Genomic DNA, 18,501 nt, shown 5'->3' on the forward strand with positions numbered 1-18,501 from the left:
ACCCAGGCTCTCTCATCTTCCTGTGCCCTTGATGCCAATCTTTTCTATGGGACTTTCTTTACTCATGTACCTTTCCTCTGCTTTATCCTTTTCCCAACTACCTAGCCTGAAAACATGTACAGATCTTTCTATCTGAGAAAAGGAAAGAGAATGAAAGTATCTTCTCTAGTCTCATTCTAGCGATTTCCAATCTCTTTTTTTTCCCTTTGCATCCAGATTCCTTTAACAAATGATTTAGAAGGGATTATATCCTTATTTCCTCATCTCTCATTCTGAATCCAACCTGGTTTGCTGTACTGCTAAAACAGTGCTCACTAGACTTCCTGTCATGGCTCAGTGGAAACAAATCTGACCAGCATCCATGAGGATGCATGTTCAATCCCTGGCCTCAGTGGGTTAAGGATCCGGTGCTGCCATGAGTTGTGGTGTAGGTCACAGATGTAGCTTGTATCTCACATTACTATGGCTGTGACCTAGGCCAGCAGCTATAGCTCCTGACTCAACCCCTAGCCTGGGAACCTCCAAATGAGGCCAGGGAAGGCAGTAGACATTTTCAGCCCTTATCTTAATAGGTCTTCTTACTGTGTTTGTTAATGTTGATCACATCCTCTCTCAAATTCTCTTTGTTTTTCCAAAGACTGTACTCTCTTAATGTTCTTTTTTATGGTTTTCTTTTCCTACTCCTTAAATGTTAATGTCCTGAGGTTTCTGTTCTTAGGACACTGCTGTCTAGGCACTCTACCTGAGTGAACTTACCCATTCTTCTTGTATCTCTGGTACAGATGCTGAATGCCTTAGCTGCATATCCAGTTGCATGGTAGACATTTCCACTGGGATGTTGTCTTGCATCCTGTGTGGCCAAAGCTGTCAACACATGGTCTTTGCTCATTCTCCAGTCAAAGGCATGTTCTCTGTTTTGGTTGGTGGTACCTCTCTTCTAGGTCTCACACCTAGTATTTCATCATGTCCTAGAGACTTTTCCTCCTAAAAATTTCTCAAACCCATCTTCTTTGCATCCTAACTACCTGCCTATTAACTATTCATTCTCTTCTCTCTATCCCAACTACCTACTTATCTGTTCTGGTATATTTCAAAGTCATCACAACAGTATCCTAATAATTTTTCATACCTTTGGTTTTTTCTCTTCAAATACGTTCTTTTTTTTTTTTTTTTCCAGCCACCTCATGGTATATGGAATTCCCAGGCCAGGGAATCAGGTTTAGACCCGAGTCATGACCTACTATGCCATGCTGCAGCAACACCAGATTCTTTAACCTACTGTGCCAGGCACCATGGCACTGCAGAGATGCCAACTGATCCCATTGAGCCACAGCGGGAACTCCCTCAAATCCATTCTTCACAGGGCTGCTGGAGTAACCTGTCTAATTGATGGAGCTATGTCAGGTCCTCTGTTTGAAGCCTTTCAATGGCTACCCAAAGTTCCTAAACAACACATACATGTCTTTTTATGACCTGGCTCCTATCCCCTTCTCTAGCCTATCTTGGACTACCTACTCCCTTATATTTCAGTTCATTAACACTAAAGTTTGCAACATACCCCATAGGCACAGCTGTTTCTTTGTACCTTTTCTCATGCTGTCCCATCTGTTTGAAAAACCATCATCTTTCCCTTGATTGACTCCTTTGTAAGACTCAGTTTGGGTGTGCCATCTAAGATACCTTCTTGGGTATCTTAGCTCCCCTAAGCAAGACTGAAGGTTCTAATAACAATAACCTATACGTAGCTCTATCTGCATAATTAGCATGTTAGTTCATAGTTCTGTTTGTGTGGTTATTCCATTACACTTAACAAACTTCTTGAGTCCAAACACTGGGTTACCATTATCTTTTCAATGCTAGTGTCAAATGGAGAACTTGTCACATGCAAACACAGTTCTTCATTTTATAGAAGAGGAAATTGAGACCCAGAGTTCATAACTCCCTTAAATGATTAATTCAAAGTAAAAGCTTGACTTTTAAAACAAATGGAATTGGGAAGGAATTTAATAAGGTAATGACATAAATACTCTGTTGGTATCAAAAGAAATAGCATTTCTTATCCAAGTGAAATATAATCAGGTAAACAAATCACATCCATAGCATGTTGATTACGGTAGACATTAGAGGAGCTTGATTTTTCCCAACAAAATTTCTAACATTCTGACACGCTGTAAGCAAATGCCAGATATTTTTAAATTATTTTGGAAAAAATTGCTGACTCATTTTGACTTGGACTGTTTGTTGGGTATTTCTTTAAAATACTCGATTACTCTCTTAATCCAGATTCTTAAGAATTTGCTTTTTAAAAATATTAATTTACTTTCAACTCTTCTGTAACTACTTAAAGAATGCTTCCAACTTTCTTACCTTTTCCCCTTTTTTGTCTTCCTAATTATCATCTTTACCTCCTCAATGTGGAGGGCGCTGGGCCAGGCACCCGTTTAGGTTTATGTATTACAAAGAAGAGACGCTGTGGCTTGAATTTTTTCTGATGACCTAGTAAGATGTTTGTTCAGAGTGTCAATGGAAACAATCATCTTAACAGAATGACACAGCCTATTTTGCTTAGAAATGTCCTAGCTTCCTGTTTAGGTTATCCAGAGGTCAGGTAGGGATTTCTTTTTGCACTCCCGTGGTGCAGAGTCACATCATGCAAGCATTGTAGGACTTAGATCGCAATCCATTTAATTCCACTGGCTGCATTTATCTTACCAAGAAGATAAGTCCTTCCCCTGTTGTTTTGATTTAGTTTCTCATCTTGTATTTTACTCCTATAACCTGTAGTGAAGGTGTGATACCAGTACCTATTTATCAATACCTGCTTCTTAACAAAAATGCATCCTAAAGTTTATCTGTTGCCCATTTTGAAATTTACATCACAGTGCTGTTACTGTTACGCTGTTCCTGAGGTAACTGAGCACTCAGGCAAGCATCAGCCTCCAAAGTAAGACATGGTAACTTGCTATGTATGTACTACCTTCCTGAATCAGCTCTCCTGTGGTTTGATAATTTCCCACCCTTTTTCATATTTAATTATGCCCTGTGGCTATGGAAAAACCAAATTTATCTGTTGAAAAAGACTAAGCAGCTAGTGTTCTGACATGTTTATTGAGCAAATTATACCTGACAAAAGGTAATTACATACAATTGGGTCTGGATAATTAGGGGTTAATAAATTATTTAACATAAGAGAAGTGCCTTTTAGATTTAGAAAAGTGAAAAATACGTATATTTTTAAGTTGAGTAAAAATTACAAAATAGGAGATTTCAAAGAAGAAAATGAATGAGGATGCAAGCCCCCTTAAGTACAAATACTCCCCAAGATATTATAGTATTCTTTGTCATTAATATAGACCACAAAGATCCTTATTTTCCTTATTTTCGTCTTACTAGTATGGTAGTCTAGCTAACTCTGCATTCTTTGGGAATCTAAGGCAAAATGGTAAAAGGTTTATATTTATATTTTAGGACAAAAAACTGAGACCTTATCTCTAGAAAGCTATGCATCTGAAATTCAGTTCCTCACTTCACTAAAAATTTATTGCAAAGGGAGTTCCCGTCGTGGCGCAGTGGTTAACGAATCCGACTAGGAACCATGAGGTTGCGGGTTTGGTCCCTGCCCTTGCTCAGTGGGTTAACGATCCGGCGTTGCCGTGAGCTGTGGTGTAGGTTGCAGACGCGGCTCGGATCCTGCGTTGCTGTGGCTCTGGTGTAGGCCGGTGGCTACGGCTCCGATTAGACCCCTAGCCTGGGAACCTCCATATGCCGCGGGAGCAGCCCAAGAAATAGCAAAAAGACAAAAAAAAAAAAAAAAAAAAAATTATTGCAAGGATTAGAACTGGGGTGTATTCTTTAGTCAAGGTATTACCGTAAAAACTATCCTTTTTTTTTTTTTTTTTTTTTTTTCTCTGAGGCAGTTTAGATGTAATGGTCATGGTATGTTTCATTTGTCTCAAATGGTCTGAGTTCTGTTTTAAAGAATAGAATGATAATATGCCTTGGGACCTGGAGTATTTAGTTTTAATTTTAGTTTAGCTTTATTTTTTCAAAAGCCAAAAGTCAGTGTTTATAACTAATGACAAATTGTAAATAATATACTTGACTTGCAAAAATTTTAGACTAAAACATATGTGACTAATTTTATTGAAGACTAAATTAATCCAGCTTTTAGAGTCTCAAAGTTTTCATTTGCGTTGTTTTATTTATTTATTTATTTATTTATTTTTTTGTCTTTTTGCTATTTCTTGGGCCGCCCCTGCGGCATATGGAGGTTCCCAGGCTAGGGGTCGAATCGGAGCCGTAGGCCACTACCGGCCTACGCCAGAGCCACAGCAATGCGGGATCCGAGCCGCGTCTGCAACCTACACCACAGCTCACGGCAACGCCGGATCGTTAACCCACTGAGCAAGGGCAGGGACCGAACCCGCAACCTCATGGTTCCTAGTCGGATTCGTTAACCACTGCGCCACGACGGGAACTCCCTGCATTGTTTTAAATCACAGTATGGGAAGGAGGGGAATATCCACTTAGACTCTTACAAATTTTAAAAAGTGGTTATTCGTTCCCCCTTGTTCTTCTTAACAGTTGCACTCTAAGGATAAAGAAACCCCAGACCAGTTTAGCTTCCCTTATCCAAACAACTACTATCTTCTAGAGTAAGGACACAATTTTTCTTCTCTGGCTAATCCATGTTGTTTTCCTTTGTTGCTTGAGTTCTTCCAAAGTCATCAATTTGTACCAGCAGATCTTATTTCTTCATAGCTTCAATGAAGGAAAATGACTCACCAGAGAGAATTGAAAGTCTAGTGAACATCTCACATCATGAGTTTCAGGGTCTGGTATCTTTAGTCTTGGAAGTCTGAGCTTCATTGGTGAAGTCATTTCATAACTACCTGTTATATAGGTGTTGCAGATGATGTAATGAACCTGGACAGAAAATTGAGTATATGACCCGGGAATGTTTGTTCATGTTTGATGGTGGCATCACTGGTCTATGAAAGGTAATCTCAAGAGCAGAACTTTGATCATGAAATATTTTAGTACAATCTGTAGCACAAATTAAATCAGTCAAATGGACTAGTTTGGCTTTCAGAATAATGATAAGACATTAATAAAAATTCAGACATGTCTTAATTATAAATAGCTTACATGCCAAGTAAATAACGTAGCCATCTTATTAGTATATATGATGTGAATTCTGTGTAGACATAAAATGCTATGTCAAAGGTAACATTTGCAGTTCATCTCAACATACATTTACTTGATTCCTACCCAATACCAGATACTAGGCCAAATGTGGAGATATAGATACTGAGCAAAACAAGTCATCAGCTTTGAGGCACTTACAAAGTACATTATTAGGAAGAAGAAAAAGTTCTTCAGCTATTAGCATATTAGGAGGAGACAGGACTGAGATAGTCATGAATCATCCAGACTACAGAAGGATTTTTTTTCTTTTTTTTTTTTCTTTTTGTCTTTTTAGGGCCTCACCTGCAGCATATGGAAGTTCCCAGGCTAGGGGTTGAATTGGAGCTGTAGCTGCCAGCCTACGCCACAGCCACAGCAACAGCAACACCAGATCCAAGCTGAGTCTGCAACCTACACCACAGCTCACAGCAACTCCTGATCCTTTAACCCATGGATTGAGATCAGGAATTGAACTTGAGTCCTCATGGATACTCAGTTTCATTACTGCTGAGCCATGACAGCAACTCCTAGAAGGAATTACTGATATTTGATTCTTTAGTGGGTAGACAAATAGTTATTGTGATATCAACATACTGTGAAAAATACTGTGATAGAGATTTGTGGAGGATGCTCTGAGGATACACGAAAGAGTAAGAGCTAACTCAGAGTGGTCTGGGGAGGCTTCCTGAGAGAGGTGAATCCGGACTTAAATTCTCTGGAATAAGGAAGAGTTACCTGGGTGAAGAAGGAGGGAAAGGGAACAAGAAAATGACAATGTCCTAGGGTCACCATAGTTTGTAAGAGAGCTATGAGTAGTTCCTTATTTAGGAGCTTAAATTCCAAGGCAGGAGAGGAAGGGAAACTGTAACTTTGCATGTCATGTTAAGGTATTTGAGCTTTATCTTATAGGAGCTGGGAAACCATTGAAAGTTTTAAGCAAGTAAATGGTATGATCGGATTTGTATTTTAGCAGCATCTCTCTGGCAGCAGTGTGGATGTGGATGGATCTGGAGTTATTAGAAGGAAGAGACAGAGGAGTATTCAAGTCCAAAGGCCCCAGATATTTTGTTCAATATCTATATCTCCTGGGAGCTTCCACATTTGGCCCAGTATCTGGTATTTGGTAGGAATTAAGTAATCTAGGACAGTAGTAGTAGTAAGGGTGGAAAGTAGACAGCAGGTAAATTCAGGAAATAATTAGGGGAAAAATATTTAGCAGGTTAAATTGACACAATTTGGCAATAAGTTAGATGCAGGAGTTGGAGAGAAAGGAGTCAAAGCAGACCAAATCCAGATTCCTGATTTGGGTAATTAGGCAAGTGGAGCCACTCAACGTGTAACTCGCCTTACAATATCAGGACACTGAACCAGTTACTCTCATGACTGAGAAAAAACAAGCCACATATCTATGTAAAGGTATCATAAAACCAACATCACACTCAATTGTTGGAGGTAAATCTACTGGAACAAACTATCTGAAATGTTCTTTTTACGTGGATAGTTATTAGGTTTTTTGTTTTTCAGAAACAGAGGCTAAAAAATTCTTGATAATAATTTATTACACTTTTTCTGCATTTATAAAAGACTTCTAGGAAACTTTAATTAAATACCTATTGTTATTTGGGTTTAAATAGTAAATATAAATATTTTAAACCCCAATTGCCAAAATAATTATTTAAAACTCAACTATATCAATTGCTAATATTCTTATATTACTAAATGGAGAGTCAAAAGATGTTCTTAAAAGTGTCTGTATCATGGAGTTCCCTTCGTGGCTCAGCATTTAACGAACCTGACTAGCATCCAGGAGGATGAGGGTTCAATCCCTGGCCTTGCTCACTGGGTTAAGGATCCAGCGTTGCCGTGAGCTGTGGTGTAGGTTGCAGACATGGCTTGGATCCAGTGTTGCTGTGGCTTAGGCTGGCAGCTGTAGCTCTGATTTGACCCCTAGCCTGGGAGCTTCCATATGCCTCGGGTGCAGCCCTAAAAGCAAAAAATAAATACAGAAGTAAATAAATATGAGGGGAAAAAAAGCTTCTGTAACAAATTCTACTCCTAGGTAGAAATAAAAACACATACATACACAAAAACTTGTTCCTGGCAGTATTATTCATGATAGCTCCCAAATGGGAATAACCCAAATGTCCACTAACTGATGAATGGATAAACGCATGTGGTACATGCATATAGTGGAGTGTTATCTGGCAGTAAAGAGTAGTGAAGTACTGATACCTGTTACAACATGGATGAACCTTGAAAACATTGTGTTAAGTCAAAGAAACCAGACACAAAAGGCCACATGTTATAGGACTCAAATTTGGAGAGTGACTGCTAATGGATATGGGTGATAAAAATGTTCTCAAATTGATTGAGATGGTTGCAGAACTCTGTGAATATATTCAAAACTCTTTATTTGTACACTTTAAATGGATGATATGTGAAATACATCTCGAAGTTGTTTTTAAAAAAAATTAAGGTGATATAACAAGGAATAGGAATTATATTTAGGAATATAATTTTGTAATTATATTCAAATTATAAAAGCAAGAAGAAGAGAAAAATTGTGATAACACAAAATAGGAAGGTGATATAAAGTAAACTCTCATATATGATAGGTGTAAGATGGCAAATTAAAACTAGAAAAATAAGCATGTTTAGAGATATTGAGCTAATCATCAGTATTAAAACAAAAGGAGTTAACATTGCTTCTAAGAATGGGAATGGTAGTGCTGTGGACTCTTGGTTTTCATGATATGCCCCATTTGATTATTAACCATGTATTACTTGATAAATATATGTGTATCTGAATACTACTCTGACCATGGTAGTGACCAAGAAGTTTAAGATAAAGCAAATATATGTGTGTAAAGCTGAAGATGTAAATTCTTTTTTCCTCTTTTTTCCCCCAAACTCCAAAAGGCACCTGGTAGTTATCTAAGACTACTGTGTGCCTGGTGCAGTTCACTTGAGTTAAGTGACTTGAAGAGACCAATGCCTTTAAGCCACAGTGTGCCCAGAGCTTGCTTCTGTTCCTCACAGAGGTAGTAGAAAGGCTCGCTTGCTACTTGAGAGTGGGTATGGCAGATGGGATATTTGAAGAGGGTAGACATGGGTTAGGGGTCAGATGTATCCAAGAGCCCAAAGGCAGCATGAAGGCAGTTGATGGGCAAAAAGTGAGGTGAGTAGAAACACAATGCAGCTTCTTTAGAGTTTTTGCCCAAGCCCTTTCTGAATGCTACTGAAAATTCTCTTCTATGCTGCATGTGGAATTTTCCAGTTGGGTTTTCAGGTAGCTCTAAAGGGGGTAAAGCCAAGTGCTTTGAAAAGCACATAGAGGAGTTCCTGTTGTGGCTCAGCGGAAACGAATCTGACTAGAAGCCATGAGATTGCACGTTTGATCCCTGGCTTCGCTCAGTGGGTTAAGGATCCGGCATTGCCGTGAGCTGTGGTATAGGTCACAGATGTGGCTCAGATCTGGTGTTGCTGTGGCTGTGGTGTAGGCCAGCAGCTACAGCTCCCGGTAGACCCCTAGCCTGGGAATCTTCATATGCCGCAGGTGCAGCCCTAAAAAGCAAATAAATAAATAAATAAATAAAATTTTAAAAAATTAAAATTAAAAGCATATGGAGCTCATTATTTAATTTCAGCATCTATTTAGAAGAAGGACTTATTTTTTCCCCATTGTAGCTAATTTAGTACAACCCATTTTTCTTCAATCCCCAGTGTGTAATTACTCATATTTCTCTCTTAAAGCTACACTCGGGTGTAGGATTTTTGTTGTTGTTTAAGTCTCTGAAGCATTCTAGGAACCCTTGATTTGGCTTTGTTTTCTGGAGGCATAGGAAAAATGATATCCTGGTTTACTTTTGGAATCTGCCAAGCAACTCTGAGGTCCCAGGTGGATTTAGTGTTTGGAAAGGGGAATTTGGGGGACTAAGGTTGACCCTGAGCCCCCAGGTCACTGTTCACATTTACAAAAGCAAACCTGGTATCCCCAGTTGCTTTTCTCTTGAGGTTGGCTTAACTTTATTTATCTTCTGTCTTGGGTCACTGCCCCTGAGGTGCTTCAAAAGCAAAACCCAAAAGACCCAAAACAAAGAAAGCTAAACCAGATTCAAGGAAAAAATGACCTGGCACTCTGGGTTCACTTTTACAAAGCAAGAAGTCACTCCAAGAGTTCCATAGAATGGTTTTAAGTTGGCCTAGATTCATTGTGTCATTTGCACAAAGTGATCTCAACAGGTCTGAGACCCCAAGTTTTTTGGGTGTATGTTCGGTGTGCAACTTAGGATGGGAAACTGTCAGCAAGCTAAATGCATTGACACAGACTAATTCTTCAGTGATTCTGAAGTGATTCAACTATTTTGAGCATATAAATGGACCACCCATGCAACCATTTCTTTCCTTAAGCTGAATCTTTTTGTTTGCTGGACACACACAGGGAACGCTAAGGAAGTGAAATGTACAACTCACTTTTAAAAATTGGCATACATCCGCTATATGTTATCAGATTAGTTATGAAGGGTATTTTTGAATCCTTGGTGAAAAAAAAAAGTTAGGTTACTAATTTTAGGTAATCTTATAAATCATGATGAGGTAGAACTGAGGCACATTATTTTGCTGTTCATTTTATATGATCCATACTTTGCTTACTTCCTAAAAGGATTTAAGGTGGAATTACTATTGGAGCAAACCCATTTTTAGAACTTAATACCAATTTTCATTATAATATGCCTGACTTTATCCTTTAATAAGTAATTGTAAAATTGCTTTTGGATAATCTAGGGGAGATTTTTGTTTTTGTTCATGTTTGATCTACTCTTTGAATTTCAGGTATATGCGTTAACTAATAAATTCACCTGTTGAGACCATGTCTTAAAGTTTATTTACGGGACTGAGGGAGATTTTGTGTGATTAATAACAAATGGATTATTTGTGTACTGTCATCTGTAGGAAGCAAAACTTGAGATAGAGAAGTGAGGTTTTCCATAATTTAGGTTTTAATGTTAAGGACATGGTATATCCTGTGAAACCTCACTGAATGTGAGAGGCAGTTCCTGTAGCAATGACTGTGCGGAGTGAAAAGCTATGTCAGTGGTTGTGCCTGGCCTCTCTCCAGTTTCCTCATCCCTTCCCCATCTAAGTCTGGCTCCAGAGCAGACATATTCTTTTTAAACCATCCCAAGACCGGGGATCTTGCTTCTTAGTCAAAACAGGCATAGGTAGCAGCCTATAGAAATGGATTTACTGGGCTGGCATAGTGTTAGGTCGGACCCAGGAATAACATCTTAGTTTGGTGTTAACATGTTTCATTTCAATACAACTATACTTTAAAAAGTAAAAAAGGACCTTATAATTGTTATGGTTGGAGGGACACTGGTAGACCATTCAGAAATATTAGTGTGAAGGAAGGAAGGAAAGAAAAAAAGGAAGGAAGAAAGAAATGAAGGAAGGAAGAAAGGAAGGGAAGATTAGTATTTATTTTTCTAGGAAGATTATTTACCTCAGTTGACTTTAGATCCAATGCCTTATCATGAGAGAGTCTATCCTCTTTATCAAGCCTGAGAGAGGTGGCAGGAAGTCAGTGGGCTGCATTTACTTGCCCTAGTTTGCCTGCAGGCCAGTTTTGGCCTTTTTCAGAGAACTGTCAGCATAAAATGAAATTGTCTGTAGGATGCTCATTTTTTGTACTCATAAAGCCTAAGAAAAGAACTCCCAAGTAAACTTTGAATGATGGTCTGGCATCTTCAATCAGGGAGTTATTTCTCTTCTTTTTTGGCTGCACCTGGGCATGTAGAAGTTCCTGGGGGCCAGGGATCAAACCCACAGTAGTGACACAAGCCACAGCATTGACAATGCAGGATCCTTAACCTGCTGCACCACAAGAGAACTCCTAGGGAGTATTTCCTGAATATCTACTGAGTGGTTACATTCTGCCAGACATACTTTATTTATTTATTTTTTTTGTCTTTTTTTTTTTTTGTCTTTTGTTGTTGTTGTTGTTGCTATTTCTTGGGCCGCTCCCGCGGCATATGGAGGTTCCCAGGCCAGGGGTTGAATCGGAGCTGTAGCCGCCAGCCTACGCCAGAGCCTCAGCAACGCAGGATCCGAGCCGCGTCTGCAACCTACACCACAGCTCATGGCAACACCGGATCGTTAACCCACTGAGCAAGGGCAGGGACCGAACCCGCAACCTCATGGTTCCTAGTCGGATTCGTTAACCACTGCGCCACGACGGGAACTCCCTGCCAGACATACTTTATAAGTTTGCCTGCCCAGCTCTTTGAAATTTGCTTCTACTTCTTAAGTGTGATATTATGCAGTTGAAACATCCTTACAGATATGTAAATGAGAAATCAGAATATGACATCAGTGTCTTGTTGGGCCCTGTCTTTCTTCTTCACCCACATCCAGGTATCCTTTGGGGCATAGAGCCAACAGACCTGAAATGTTGCTCAAGTCTATAGCCACTGGATTCATGGCTTGAGAATAATGAGCATGTGACCACTAGATCCCTAGATCCTACATAAATCAGTTTCTATCTTACTTAATATTAAATTGGTAGTAGCTTCCTCATGTGTTACTGTAGTTTAAATTACCAGGATTTTATGTGAATAGCTTTTTCTTTGTAATTTCTTCATGTTAACATAAATTATTACTTGTTTCCTTATTAACTGTCTGCCTCCCCACTTCCACCACTTACAGTGTAAACTCTTTGAAGACAGGGACTTTGTCTCATTCAAAACTGTTTCTCTAGTGCCCTGCACAGTAGCCAGCACGTTGTAGGTGGACATCTGAAATTTGTTAAATGAAAAAGTGAATCTTATGTAGATCCATGGCCCCTTTATTCACCCTGGCAGTTCCTTAACCATTATTTTGTTCTTTTTTTTTTTTTTTTTTTTTTTTGCTTTTTAGGGCTGCACCCAGGAGGCACATGGAGGTTCCCAGGCTAGGGGTCTAATCAGAGCTACAGCTGTCGGCCTACACCGCAACCACAGCAACATTAGATCTGAGCTGTGTCTGTGACCTACACCACAGCTCACATGGCTGCACCACAGATGGGAACTCCTTTAACCATTAATTTGCAAATTTATGCAGATTTCCATTGATACCTATAAGTTAACATACACTATATGTATTTCTGTAAAGTATTAATGTAAATTCGAGAGCATGTAGATTAGACGTCTGTCTGGGCAGTTAGGTCAAATTTTGTGGTTCCTATAATTTCTGGTGATAAGAAATTTGCATATGAATATCTGACCATATGTGAAAAATATTATTTCTTATAATATTCCTTTATCTAGGAAAGACTATTTTTGTGCTGTAGAATGATTTTTGTACTCATAGTTGGAGTTGGGGTAGGTTTTAAATTCATCCAGTGAGCTCCTCCTTTCCCACCTGGGGATGGATCAGCCTGTATATTAAGGCTCCTTCCTCTTCCAAATCCCAAAGATCATGTCGCTGTCGCATTTTGGAAAGAAAGGGAATTTGCAGCCAGTTCATTAAGTGATTACTTTCTGCTGACTGTGCACATCCCAAACAGTTGTGCGAACACATACGCATACCTGCAAGTGGACTCCTTCAAAATGAGGCTTTTATTAACAGCTATAGAAGAGAATTCATTACTGAAACTTATTGAAAAAATGTATGTGTGTATGTAAACCTTATTTTTAACTCTAGAGTAAATACCTGTTCATTGTGGAATATTATAAAAATAAAGAAGACAGTAACAGTTACCCATAATCCCACCACATAAATTACAACCATTCTTAACATCTTCTCAGATTTTCTTTCTCTTTCTTTTCTTTTTCTTTTTCTCTTTTTTCTTTTTCTTTTCTTTTTTTTTTTTTTTTTATGGCCACACTCAAGGCATGTGGAAGTTCCTGGGCCAGAGATTGAATCTGAGCCGCAGTTTCGACCTACACTGCAGCTGTGGTAACACCAGATCCTTTAAGCTGCTGCACTGAGCTGGGAATCAAACCCATGCCTACAAGGCAATCTAAGCTGCTGCAGTTGGATTTTTAACTCACTATGCCACAGCGGGAACTCTCTTCCAGTCTCTTTTGATGGGTGTTTATATAATTTTAGAGGCAATATTTATCATAAACCTCTTCCCATGTTATCATGTTATTTAAAATTCTGCGTGAGCATCAGTTTAAATAACCACACAATATTCATCTTATAGATAGATATACCTCACTACTTAACTATTCTTTTAATATTGACATTTAGGCTGTCTTCAGTATTTTTTTTTCTTTTTTAATTTTTGATGACACAAATAACATTTTTGAGATTAATATATTCATAAATTTTGTCTACTTCTATTATTGTTTCCTGAAGTTAGATTCCTAGAACTAGGATTATTGAGTCAAAGGGAATAGTCATTGTTATAAGATTCTTAAATACATATTGCACATTCACATTCCAGAGAATTTATTTCAACTTACATTCTCACTGTAGAGTGTACAAAGAACTTTTCCTTGTGAAAGAAGAGGAAAATGTACTTATTGCTAAGCAAGAGTCAAAAATTATACAGAACTTGAAATATGTTCCCTTTTCCTTTTCAGACAGTATATTCTTTTAACATTGTCTCAGTGTAGTTTCTGTACCAGTGTTTTAACTTTTGGTATAGCCTAGAATGTTGTCTGAGAGAAAACCGTGGCATTTAATATTAGCAGTTAATATTTTCATTGTAAAATTTTCCTCTTTTTTAGAAGAAAATCTCTACTAATAGCTGTTTATTGGATGGGAAGAGAGTCAAACACACCCATTATCTTCCTAAGGAAGAGCTAATTTCTTGTAACTTTTCCCTAGGTTTTAACCACCCCAGAAGTTTTATCCCTCTCAAAGCCAGTGGGTTGGCACACAGATCCTATGAGTAAATACAAATACTTCCTTCATTTGAAAGGAAAACCAATACACTCTTTAGTTATAAAGTGAGCTACAACAAAAAGAAAGAATAATATAAAAATTGAAGGAAGGTACTAAGTAAAGCATTAGCTTTCTGAAACAATTCAAATGGGGATAGGAAGTTGGTTTTAAATGGCTTAAAGGGGATTAGGGTTTTAAAGTTGGATAAGGAGTTTGGTGCTTTGGTTTGGGCATGGTATTGCTTTTAAAAGATTACTTCCATATTTGACAACAGTTCTAACTGGAGATTATAAAGCAAATAGTCAATTTTAAAACACTACGGAAAACAAGAGGGTTTCTTTTTTGTTGTTGTTTGTTTATACAGAATGATTGCTTAGAGTTAACAGGCTAAGTCCTGAAGGCCTCATTTCATAACACTACTGAGGATCTGTCACCAGGGAGAATCCAGCAGAGGTTATTTAATGCACTTCATTGAGATTATCTGAGCTTTTCAGTTTAAATTACTTTGGGAAAAGTCTAGGTACCAACGGCTTCTTTGAAAGGTAAACATACTTAACCTCTAAGAAAAAAGGTTCAATATAAGTTCTTTAAAATTCTTCTAACAGTTAGTAGCACCAACCCTTGTTAATTAAATGAGTATAAACTGAATGATGTGTAGATTAAGTCTCTATACATCAGTACACATATTACGATAATTATATTAACATTGTTTTCATTATTTTACAATTATTTGAAAATGCAACCAAGTATTTTATTAGAAAAGCAACCTCTGACAATTTTAGTAATTTCAAAAGTGAAAAGATATTATACACTATGTTGGTTATAAAATGTAGTTAATGCAGTTTTTAAGAATGAATTTCCTTATTATGTTCCATCTGAGAAGCAGGTCACATTAAAATGGATCAAGAGCAGCATATACTTTATATTATCTGTAGATAAATAGCCAAAAGTTGGTTTAACGTGTTTCCACATCTTCCTCAGCTCCTTGATCTGTTTATGGTTTGGGACTGGTCTACTTATCTAGCTGATTATGGTCAGCCAGCTTCCAAGTACCTTCGGGTGAATCCAAACACAGCCCTTACTCTTCTAGAGAAGTGAGTATATTCTGCAATTTTCTTTGCATACCATTTAAGCATTTTGCGATTCAGTGATACTTGAAGAACTAGGGATTTTTATCAAAAGAAAAATGTCTCCATGAGCTTCCAAGTTCAGTTCTTTTCAATGACCAAAACTTAAGCCTCTGTCTTACTCGCCTTCAATGTCAGTGTAATTTTATATGAGATTGCTGTTTACGTTGATATGAACAAAACATTTTTCCTATTGTACCCTCAATACCTGGCTTAATTGGCTTTAGAAATACGTTTACTGGAGGTAAGTGAGAATTGGAACTATTTTTTAAAAATACTGTAACACAGGAAAGAAGGTATTTTGTAAAACATAGCCAGGGATTGGAATGTTTGCCACCAGTGCTGTCTAAATCCTACCATGATGGGCTTGGATTCTTTACAGGTAGAGAAGTATGAGTTTTGAAAAAATAATATTATAAAAACTGAATTAACCAGCGCGCCCTTTCCAGTTAGTAATAACACAACTGTAGGTACTACTTTTCCTTCTCATTATGTGGCAGGTTTTCTTTTCACTTTAGCCTATTTCATTTTATTTTTTTAATCATTTTTCACTTTAAATATCACTATTACAATTTTCAATTTTCCCACATTTCAGAATATCTGTGGTGTATTTGATTTGAGAGAAAACAAATACCTATTTTAAATAAATGTAAACTTGTTTTACAGTGCCATAAAACACAACTGAGGCAAAAAATTTGCTGCTTTAAATTTTCTAGTGTTACTTTTGCTTTCACCCTGTCTTGCTCTGAGTGATACGCAAAGTCTAGAGGGTATATGTTTTAGCATACTTTATGAATGGTATGAGAAAACTTAACATGCTTTATATTTGCATACTAATGCAAAAAGAGGACTTCATATAGAATGCAAAATAAAGCTGCTAATAATCTGTGTGGTTGCTATCTCTGTAATTCTATTAGTAGTACCTATTTTCTTTGAAGTATATTTTTCAAGCATAGGATTAGGGTGAGCTAATCCAGAGCACACCGAGATATTTTACTTGTGACAGTGCAACTTTTAATTTCCTTTTACTAATAAACATTTCATAATAATTCACATATATTCCTAGGATGAAGGATACTAGCAAAAAGAACAATATATTTGCTCAATTCAGAAAGAATGATCGAGACAAACAGAAGTTGATAGAGACAGTCGTGAAACAGCTGAGAAGTTTGGTGAATGGTATGTCCCAGCACTCATAGACTTCACATCGCTTGCACTCAGTGACACCAAATCCGTGACTCATCATTGATCTCTGACAGGCACTGCTCATGATACAGAAAGTTGTTTGAAGAATTCGAAAATACATTAGAGAAAAGACACTGATGAGAGCTTAAACAAGAAACAATTATAAATATCATTTGTATGGGTTTTTAAATAATTGAATACTATTTTATATATGGAAAATGTGACATTAATTTTTTTCACTTTTAGGGAAAAAAGGCAAGACTGTAATATATAAATAAGGTCAAAATGTATATGAAACTGATTGTAAATATATTAGAAAAACTTATGTCTCTATATATAAGTATTCTTTTTCTATTTAGACGTAAATGATTTTTTCTGGGTTTTTTTTTTTTCCCTCAGTATCTGGTTTTGGAATGCAATTATGTCTGATATTTCATTTTCTGACCTTTTAGCTTGAATTTTTACCTTAGTGTGATTTAAGTAGACTAAGTTTTCCAATTCTGCTGATTCTGAGGAAGGAATAGACAAATCTTTAAAGGCCACTGAAATCAAACTTGATTTAACCCAATAAGAATGTGAATTATTTGTTCTACTGAGGTGGTTTAATTTAATCTGAAGCTATGAAGAAAAGGTGTTTGGATTTTCTACAGAGGCAATGTTGTTTCTGTTCAGCAGGATTAATATTTCTAACTATATTGTTTGTGGCTGACCCTATTTATTTAGTTTGGTTTGGTTCAAGTTAGAAGGACAGAAACTAAACGGCTAACCACCTCAGGTGCAGCTTGTGCTAGGATAGAAGTGTTCCTACACACAGAAGTCACCACAGGGGTCAGGTTACCTTCTTCAAAGAGCAGCTCTGAGTACTGTATCCTTACTGTGGAAACAAACCAAACCGAATGAACTCTGGAAAACCCAAAACGAATGTACATTTACTCTGTGTAAAGTACTACGGTCCAAATGGCAATGTCAGCCTGATCCTTACTTTCTCTTCATTGTATTTATGCTGAATGGTCCTTTTGCATTTTCAGGATTTATGCCTGTAAGAAACTTATGTTTGACTCTGTAAAAATAAGTGTAAAGAATTACATGTATGTTTTTTGATTTTGTGATGAAATATTAAAAAGGTTGAGCAAGTTGAAAATTCATTACTATTGTATCTATTTAGAGCCACTTAAAATAACTGCTTCCTTCAGAAAGGCTATTATTCTCTGGTAATTGGAAAGTATCATCAAAGCAAAGAAAACAATCATATATTCCCTTGGCCAGCTCTTATTCAAAAGTATTTAACATTTTAAAAAACGTTACATAGAAAACATGGTAACAATACAATCTGGAAGTTACAAGAGAAGCAGAATGGGTGAACAGCTAGTTCACCTCAAAGCTAGCTCTCTCTGAGGACTGGAATGTGGTGTCCCTTGGGTGCCTTACCCAGCCCTCCAGGGCACTCAGAACGTCTCCAGCTTGGGCTGAGGCATCCTCGATTCGGAGAGAGAGACATGCTGTCTTTGCACTGCCTGCGGCAGACCACTGTGGGTCCTCAGCAGTGATGGATTTGAGGAGTTCACTTTACTCTTTTCAGTAAAACAAGCACCCTGCACTCTCCCCCACCCCCAACTTCGAGTTGCGCGCTGTAGCGACTATAACCCTGAGACCTGGGACATTTGGAGCCGCACCAAAAGCCCGAGAAGTCACTGTGTAGACCGATGGTGTAGGAAGGGTAAGAAGGGGGAGGGGACGGTGAATTAGTCCTTGAGACCCGAAAGGGACCTGGAGGTTCCGCTCCTCGTGGGTTTAGGGTCTCTGAAGCTTTGGGCAGCAATGACACCACCACCATCTTTCAAAGGATTCTGGAAGTGTTGGATCAGAGACCTCGGAGGGTGGAGGATGTCGGAGAATCTCGATCCCGGCCATCCTTCGTAGGCTCTTGCGATGCCAAGGCAGACATCGAAGACCGCAATTTCCCTAAAACAGAAGCAGAGCAAAGGGAAGAGCCCCCAGCCCTTTGGCTTTGGAGTGCCGGGAGGGGAAGGGGCACCTGGGAGTTGGAAGGTGGGAAACCCAGAGAGAACTCGAATAAGCTTGGTGCGCTCTGTACGTCCACCCGCCGAGCTCCTGCTAGGAGCCAGGAGAT

The 18,501-nt window shown here is 38.1% G+C and overlaps 1 protein-coding gene across 8 annotated transcripts in view; it reads left to right on the forward strand.

Annotated features, from left to right (window-relative positions):
• The window catches only part of EXOC6 (exocyst complex component 6), a 222,746-nt gene extending 205,235 nt beyond the window's left edge, over window positions 1-17,511 (forward strand). For 5 of the 8 annotated variants that reach the window (XM_021073794.2, XM_021073792.2, XM_084994878.1 and 2 more), the window contains 2 exons: window positions 15,040-15,152; window positions 16,252-17,511. In XM_021073794.2, coding sequence (XP_020929453.1) covers window positions 15,040-15,152; window positions 16,252-16,384 — 246 coding nt within the window. In that variant the 3' untranslated portion in view covers window positions 16,385-17,511. Of the gene's footprint in view, window positions 1-14,422; window positions 14,601-15,039; window positions 15,153-16,251 lie in introns of those variants that run through there. The other 3 variants (XM_084994874.1, XM_084994876.1, XM_084994877.1) reach the window with 1 other exon arrangement.
• Window positions 17,512-18,501: the final 990 nt, after the last annotated feature.

The sequence above is a fragment of the Sus scrofa genome, chromosome 14 (assembly GCF_054392235.1).
Source record: "Sus scrofa isolate SSC_HxYL_T2T_F1_AM1 chromosome 14, Sscrofa_HxYL_maternal_Yorkshire_Landrace_v2.0, whole genome shotgun sequence".
NCBI classification, from domain to species: domain Eukaryota; kingdom Metazoa; phylum Chordata; class Mammalia; order Artiodactyla; family Suidae; genus Sus; species Sus scrofa.